The sequence below is a fragment of the Tupaia chinensis genome, unplaced genomic scaffold, assembly GCF_000334495.1.
Source record: "Tupaia chinensis unplaced genomic scaffold, TupChi_1.0 Scaffold000235_1, whole genome shotgun sequence".
Lineage (NCBI taxonomy): Eukaryota > Metazoa > Chordata > Mammalia > Scandentia > Tupaiidae > Tupaia > Tupaia belangeri.
The window spans coordinates 3,729,556-3,737,259 of NW_006159713.1; the positions used below are offsets into that span (position 1 = coordinate 3,729,556).

Genomic DNA, 7,704 nt, shown 5'->3' on the forward strand with positions numbered 1-7,704 from the left:
CCCTGTCTCCATGTCTCTCCCTCTCGCTGTCTGTCTTGCTCTCTCTTACTCCCTGCCTGGGGCTGCAGAACCGCATGCACGAGTCCCTAATGCTCTTCGACTCCATCTGTAACAACAAGTTCTTCATCGATACCTCCATCATTCTCTTCCTCAACAAGAAAGATCTCTTTGGTGAGAAGATCAAGAAGTCACCTCTGACCATCTGCTTCCCTGAATACACAGGTGGGTTTCACGGCAGCCCCATGCAGGGGACAGCCTCGTCCTTGCGAGGAACCTGGGCCTCAGGGAGTGAGCGGTCCAGCAACTGCAAGAGCCTGGCAGGGGTGCAGCGGTGTGCTGGGGCACGACCAGGACGACCCCGAGTGTGGTGGGAAATGGCCCTCCTGAGCCTCAGTGTTGTGACCAAGTGACTCAGGAGTGACATGGCAGGAACCAGGGGCAGGACAGGACCACAGGCTTCCCGTTCCCCTTTTCTCCCGGTCACCCTGTAGGAGAGGTCTCAAGACCTAGCAAGAGAGTCTCCCGTCTCACCAGTGGCCTCCCTCTATTCCCCATGTAGGCTGCTGCTGGGCCACAAAGCACCTTTGCATGAATTAGAAAAGATGGATGCATGGCCTGGGAGTGGGGTCTGGGCTGCAGCCTCCCCTGGGTCCCTGCTACCTGCTTTGCTACAGGGCTACTGACCTGTGTGCGGCCGGCCATCCCACCCATCAGACCTGCTCTCTCTCTCTCTCCCTCCGAGCCTGGTCTTTTCCCAAAATCAAACCACTCCAACTATCTGCAAGCCTCCCTCTGCCTTCTCTGGGGCTTTTTTTTTTTTTCTTATCTAACTCTGGGGGGAATGTACCACAGGCTCCCCACAATGCCGCTCCTCCCGAGTGGGTGGATGAGGGAAGGAGGCTGCTACTAGAGGCCAGAAGCAGAGCTTTGGGGACTAGGAAACTTCTAGGAGTCCCTAGAGTGGAGTTGGCTGAGGACAGCAGGGGGGCACAGCCTGCAGTGGAAGAAGTCGTGTCCTGCCATCCCTCCAGCTAAGGGCACAAGTGACGCAGCCATGGAGTGAGACTATGGGTGTCGGCTCAGGTCCCAGGGCTACAGATGCCCCTAAACCCAGCCAGAGGGCCCCCAAGTTCCAGGCAGACATGCTGGCCCTCCACCCGACCCACTACCGAGAGGAGAGTGGAGACGGCCCGTTTGCCTGCTCGGGTGCTCCGCGCTGCTTGTGAGTTTCCAAGGGCCTGCCCATCCAGGGTGCCTGCAGTCGGAGGTGGGGACTGTGCTCTGCCCTCCAGGCCCCCAGGCCCAGGAGGTCCAGAGCAGAGTCCACATGGCAGACAGCTCCTGTAGCCCCTGGAGCAGAGTCCCTACAACTCTGGGCAAGCGACTCCATCACCTGGGCTTGGTGGGCACCTGGTGTCAGGTCTGCGTAACTACCGGACATGGCTGTCCTTAGTTCTCATGCAGAGAATGGAAACCAAGGGGAAGGGGAACTGACCACTGAGGGGGCACCTTCTGCAGGGTGGAGTAAATGACCGCGGATGCGGGATGGTCCCCAAAGCCCAGTCCGGCCTGCCCCAGGGTCGAGGGCTCTGCCCCAGGCAGAGCCGGGCTGCAGCCCAGCCTCTCCTGCCTCAGCGGAGGCCTTCTCGGTCTTTACAGTTGTGGTGACAGGACCACAAGCCCTGGGAGGCCTTCTCAGGCCATCGCTACCTCAGGTGCAGGCTCAAACCCAGGGCTCTTCCTTACCCAGTGTCCCACTACAGCCCAAGTTGGGATGGCCTGAGTGGCCAGCCTCACTGCTGAGTAGGATGGGCACGGGGTGCTCCCAGGAGGTCCTCAGTGAAAGTCAGTTTGAACTGGGAAAAAAAAAACACCAGAGTTCCCCAGGGCCCCCAGAGGGATCCAGTTTGAGTTCAAACTTGATGGCTGACAAATGGCCCCATGGGTGCAGGCCTGTGGGAGTCGAAGGCAGAGGCTGTCTAGGGACAGTGTGGCTGATGCGTGCCAGGTGGCTGAGAGACTGCACAAGGACGGGGGACTCAGCAGGCTGTGAAGGCGCAGGAGGGTGTCCCCACCATCTGGAGGGGGTGTTCACGGGCATTGCCTGCCACAGCCTGTGCCTGCCTGCATCTCGGGCAGCAGGCTCCGCGCCAGGGCCTATGTCTGCTGTTGTGTCTAGTCCGTGCCAGGTCTGCCGCGGGCTCAGACCTGCAGTGCACTTCCGCTCTACCACAGTGGGTCTAGGACAATGCTCGGCCCCTGCCATGCTGCCCAGAGCTAGCCTCTGTGCTGTCCCCACCTCAGAGATGTCCCCAACCCTTACGCCTTACACATGCTTATCTCTGACCTGGGGTCAGGGCTGGAGTCACCTTCTGATTGTCCTTAAAGGAGGGAAGTTCTTGCTGCAGAAGCCCTCAGGAGGCCCAAGGCTGTGCCACCATGTGGCTCACGGCTTGGCCCACAGCGGGAGAATGAATGAAGCAGGGCAGGGTGAGGCTGGGGAGGATCAACCTGCACCACAAAGTAACATTATGTGGTTTCTGTGCCAGGCCAGATTCTAGTAGCACCAGAGGAGATGGGGCATCCTCCTGTGTTCAGCTTTTCTGCACTTCTGGGTTGGTCCATATTTTCTGGGGCTTCAGTGAAACCTGTCCACAGGGCAGAGCCACAGGCGCTGGGCTCACAGCTTGCTAGAGGACTGTCATCTTCAGAAAAGGGGAGATGTGGCCCCTTCTCCCGACCCAGCCCAGCAGGATCAAGAGGACACCCAGTTGGTGGAGAGTGGGGAGTTGGGGGGCTTAGACAGCATCATACATGATATCCCCTTAAAACTTCCTACCTTGGAGATATCAGTGTCCTCACGTCCTGGCCACTCACCAAGAACTGAGCCTGCTTAGAGATGTGCCCAGTGCCACCAAGGGATCTCTCATTAGAAGAAGCCACCGAGGAAAGCGCTGGGCAGCTCCCCCTCAGTCTCTATGTTCTGGGTTTATTCGAATCAGCAGGGTTAGTTTAGACCAGGGGGAAGTGTCTTGGTTTGCTCATCTAGGAAGAAAAGAATGGTCAGCAGGTGGCATGGTGGTTAAGATGCTGGATTCCCACATGGTCAACCATGGTTCAAATCCCAGGCCCGGCAGCTTGAAAATCATGCTGGGTACATGTGTGTGCATGTGTGCGTGCCCAAAATCCCAAAAGGAGCATGAAGAAGGGATTCTGATGTGGCCTTACCCTGGGGGTGGGGTGATTTCTCACTTTCCCTCTCTCTGTCTCTCTCTGGTAAGTACATGTGCCCTATGACCAAAAAAGAAAAAAAGAAAACAAAAGGGGTTCTCTGGGTTATGTCCTCCCTGGGCTTCTAGGTAGATCCATAGTGGAAACAGGGTAAAAATCAGGCAGGTGCTAAGCCTTCCGTAGTTCCTAACTTAAGGTGCTGCTACACCAGGACCAGCAGATGGCATAATGGTTGCATTGCTGAACTCCCACATAGTTGACTGCAGTTCAAGTCCCGCAGCTTCAAACTCATGTCAGGAGTGTGTGCATGGGTGCCCAAGATCCCGAGAGGAGAGTGGAAGAGAGGGGATTGTGGCATGGTCCCCCCCCCAGGGGGTTATTTCTCGCTTTCTGTCTCTCTCTCTGTCTCTCTAGCAAGCACATGTGCCCAATAGCAAAAATCTCTTTCTTAACAAAAAAAGATGCTGCTACGCCTTGGAGAGGGAGTCGCCAGTAGTTCCTGCTGTTCCCTTCAGGCCCCCAGCCCGTCCATCCCCAGCTCTCACAGGCCTCTCCCCTGTCCTGTGTCTCCTTACAGGCCCCAATACCTACGAAGATGCAGCCGCCTACATCCAAGCACAATTTGAAAGCAAAAACCGCTCACCCAACAAAGAAATTTATTGTCACATGACTTGTGCCACAGACACGAATAATATCCAGGTGGTATTCGACGCCGTCACCGACATCATCATTGCCAACAACCTCCGGGGCTGCGGCTTGTACTGACCTCTTGTCCTGTATAGCAACCTATTTGGTAATGATTCCAGCACTCACAGAAAAGCTTGCGCACACACACACACACACACACAGATGCAGGATGGTAAATAAACTTTAAAGAGGCATAATGAAACCTTATATATATATAAAATATATATTTAAGAAATCTTTTTAGTTTGTACTAGAAAGAAACGTGGACAGAACTGACCACTATCCCATAACTCATCAAGGTTTTCCTGGGCCAACATGTGAGCATACACACACGTGTGTGCACACACTCACACCAACACTCACACACACATCATGACGGGAGCCTGGTTTGGGAGTCTATCCTTTCAGGACAGCCCCAGGTTTTACTCCAGAAGACCCATTTCTGTGAGCAGGGGCTGGGCAGAGGTCTGGCCTCGTGCAGCCTGCTTGTCTGCCCTCCTCCCACTGAAGCTGTCTGTCCTGCTCTTGAGGAAATTCCAAAACCTTTGTAAGAAATGGTCAACGCCCTAAATAGCTCCCTGCCCTAACCCCAAACAGCAGAAAAATGTAAGTGGTGGTGGTGGTGGTGGTGGCTGTTAATTTCAAGGATTTAGAAGAACCATTGCTCTGGCCAACCCAGCCTCCTGAGTTTTCTCTGTCCATGTCACCCAGGCAAGAAGCACAGGGAGGCTCGGTCTGCTTCCTACAAGCAGCTGAGGGAAGGGCTGTGCAAGCCATGGCACAACTCACCTCAGAGCTGGTGCCAGTCCCCTCCAAGAGGGCAGATGGGGAGAAGGGAGAGAAGGGCACGGGTACGGCCATGGGGAGGGCCGGACTTGTGGACCTGACCGGGGTCCTGTGGGTGAGGCTTCCCAGGGCGCCCAGGCTGGGCCTCGCCTGGGTTCGCTGGCCCATCATAGCACACCTCACGTTAGTGACAATGTTGTAGGGTTTCGGTTGGTTGGTTGGTTGGTTTTTAAAATCAAGGAAAATGGTCAGACTGGACCCCTTATCTCTCTCTCTACAGACTGCTTCACGGACTCTTTGCTGTTGACGTTGATCTCCTGGTAGCATGACCTTTTGGCCTTTGTAAGACACACAGCCGATCTGTATCAAGCCCCTGTCTAACCTACGACCCCAGAGTGACTGACGGCTGTGTATTTCTGTAGAATGCTGTAGAATCTGGTTTTAGTTGAGTCTTTACATTTAGAATTTGAAAGGAAAAAAAAAAAGAACATTTCTCATGTGCTTTGTAGCTTTAAAAAAAAAATGAAGAAAAAGGAAAACTCACCATTTCATCCATATTTCTTTCTTTCTGTTTTGAAATCAAGAAACATACACACCTGCACCCACGCCCTCCCCAGCCCACCCTGCAGTGCAGCCCCAGTGCACCTGTGGACGTGCTGGGCTGTGCGCTGGTTAGCAAGAGTGTGCTCCGGCCGGGCTTTCCAGGAGGCCATGGGCCGCTGCAAACCCACTGCCTGTCAGCCACACAGGCGCCGCGGACACCACCGAGCAACAGCAGCTCTGGTCTCCCTAGTCCTAAGCCACCCCGGCCACTCACTCACTCCAGGTTTGTATAGAAAAAGCACAGCTCTCACTGGCCAGTAGCTGCCAAAAAGATCCCTGCCATATCTAGAAATAGTGCCCTCTAGAAAACAACCCCCCAGCCCCCTTTCTACAAATCTCCTTTGTTCGTTTTTTTTTTTATTATTTTATTTTATTTTACTTTAGCTTTGTTTTTTCTTTCTGTCCCGACAAGTCCTACGTCTTACATACCAGATCAGCTCTCATAGTCTTTGGGAAATGGGGTTGTGGTTTTTTTCCTTTGACATTTTAGACTCTCGGTCTTTCCGGTGGATGCTCCTCTCGTGTGTATGCTCCCTCTTTGTTTCAGTGACCTGTGTTCGCTCTTTCTCATGTGGGGATGTTTGTGCTGCAGATAAAAAGAACAAAAAAAAAAAAATTTTTAAATACCACAGATGGAAAAAAAAACACAAAAAAAATTTAAAAAAGATGGAATGTAGTGTTTACATTAAAGCCACAGTTTTCATGATCAGTCCTGTCATTTCTATTTTGACTAGTATCCAAACCCCGAACCTCTTCACGGTTTCACTTTTAAGACTTAATATTTGCTGAAGAAGACCAGTTCACAGCCATTTCAAATAAAGAGGAGGCAAAAAGACAAAACACATAAAAAAATTTAAAATACAGAAAAAAAAAACTTGAAAAAAAAAGTAAAAAAGAAAAAAAAAAAAAGCCCACGGGTCTTTCTAAGCCTTTCTATTCCCAATCGGTGAGGTTTCTGTGATATCTTACACACTGCCAGTCTACTTCTCTGACTAATGGAAAAATTCATGTGTAGCTCAATAAAGAGAATGTTTGTCTGTATTCCTGAGTCTCTCACCCTCTGCCTTCCAGACTTCGGTTCTTTGGGGTGGGCTTCATCCTGACAGGAAAGGGAAGGAGGGACTTGACTCGGTCACACACCCTCGGAGGCTGGTGTGCGAGGAATCCCCTGCAGGGCCATCTCCACGTCCCCCTTGGTGCTGTCCTTGGGATCCAGCTCAGCGTGCAGTTGGCAGAACAGGTGCCCAGTCTCTGGGGAAGGAGGACAGGAAAGCGCCTTCTGCTGGCTCCTAGCTCCTCCTCCCTCTGGGCTGGTTTGGCTGCTTTCTGAGGGTGGAGTGGAACTGAGGATTAGAAAGAGGAGCAATGGAGGGCAGGTACTCCCAAATTTGCTAACACCAGATCCCATTTATTCTGTGACCAATGGTCCCAACAGAGAACGGTGGTCTTAAGAGTGAGGCTAAATTGCTTTGGCCCTCTGCACCCGTGTCTACACTGTGCCAAGGACAAACGCAGACTGGCCAGGACATTTCCCTCAGTCACCCTCACCTCTCCCACTGCACCTGGATGCCAGGAAGCCCCTGGCAGGCTACACACCCAGAGGAACAGGGCAGCACAGCCTGGCATAGTCTGACTCCTGTCTCCTTCAGGCTGTAGGCCCCGCTGCCTCTCCCCAGACTGCCACATTTTTACTCTACGAACTGGCTGAGACTGAGCCCCAGGGGGAACAGCAGCCCACTGAAATTCCCGCATCAGGACCACATGCTGCTTCTCAGCCAAGTGCAGTTGAGGGCAGCCTCATGCCGTCCTGGGGGAGGCAGGAGCAGCTTGAGATATCACTGCACTGGAATCCTCTCCGCGCCCTAACAAATGGGGACTCGCTGCCCAGGAAAGCTCCTCCCTGGCAAGTTCCAGTGGTCTTCTGAATCTAGTGGAGGTAGAGGTATTGACAGTTTCACAGACTGTGGAACACCAACAGGCATGCTGTCATAAATACCCAGTCAATCTGGACACCTCTTAATCCTCTCCTAGGCCAGGCCTCTCATTCAGTGCTTTCCCCACCAGCTCCCCTCACCCTGACTAGTTATCTGTAGAGGGGGACATACAACCTCTTGAAGGAAAGGCTTGCAACTTGACTTCGTAACACTAGGCTCAGGGAACAAACCAAGATTCAGATGGGAGGCTGAAAGAAACCATGACATTTTCTACACATGGTTGTATCTGAATTTCTCCAAAAATGTGCCATATTCTAATAAGAGTTATTTCCCAACTTCCCCATGAGTCTTATAGACAAAACTAACCAGCGGGAGACCAGCAGTTAGTGTAATGGCTATGTCGCTGGACTCCCATGTAGTCGAACGCTGTTCAAGTCCCAGACCTGGTGGCTGGCGCATGTGC

General features: G+C 52.8%; 1 protein-coding gene across 1 annotated transcript in view; it reads left to right on the top strand.

Moving 5' to 3' along the window:
• GNAO1 (G protein subunit alpha o1) overlaps nt 1–5,189 on the top strand; it is a 195,390-nt gene extending 190,201 nt beyond the window's left edge. Inside the window, exons 8-10 of the mRNA XM_006148389.3 lie at nt 69–222; nt 3,809–4,024; nt 4,985–5,189. Coding sequence (XP_006148451.1) covers nt 69–222; nt 3,809–3,996 — 342 coding nt within the window. The 3' untranslated portion in view covers nt 3,997–4,024; nt 4,985–5,189. The remainder of the gene's footprint in view (nt 1–68; nt 223–3,808; nt 4,025–4,984) is intronic.
• Nucleotides 5,190–7,704: the final 2,515 nt, after the last annotated feature.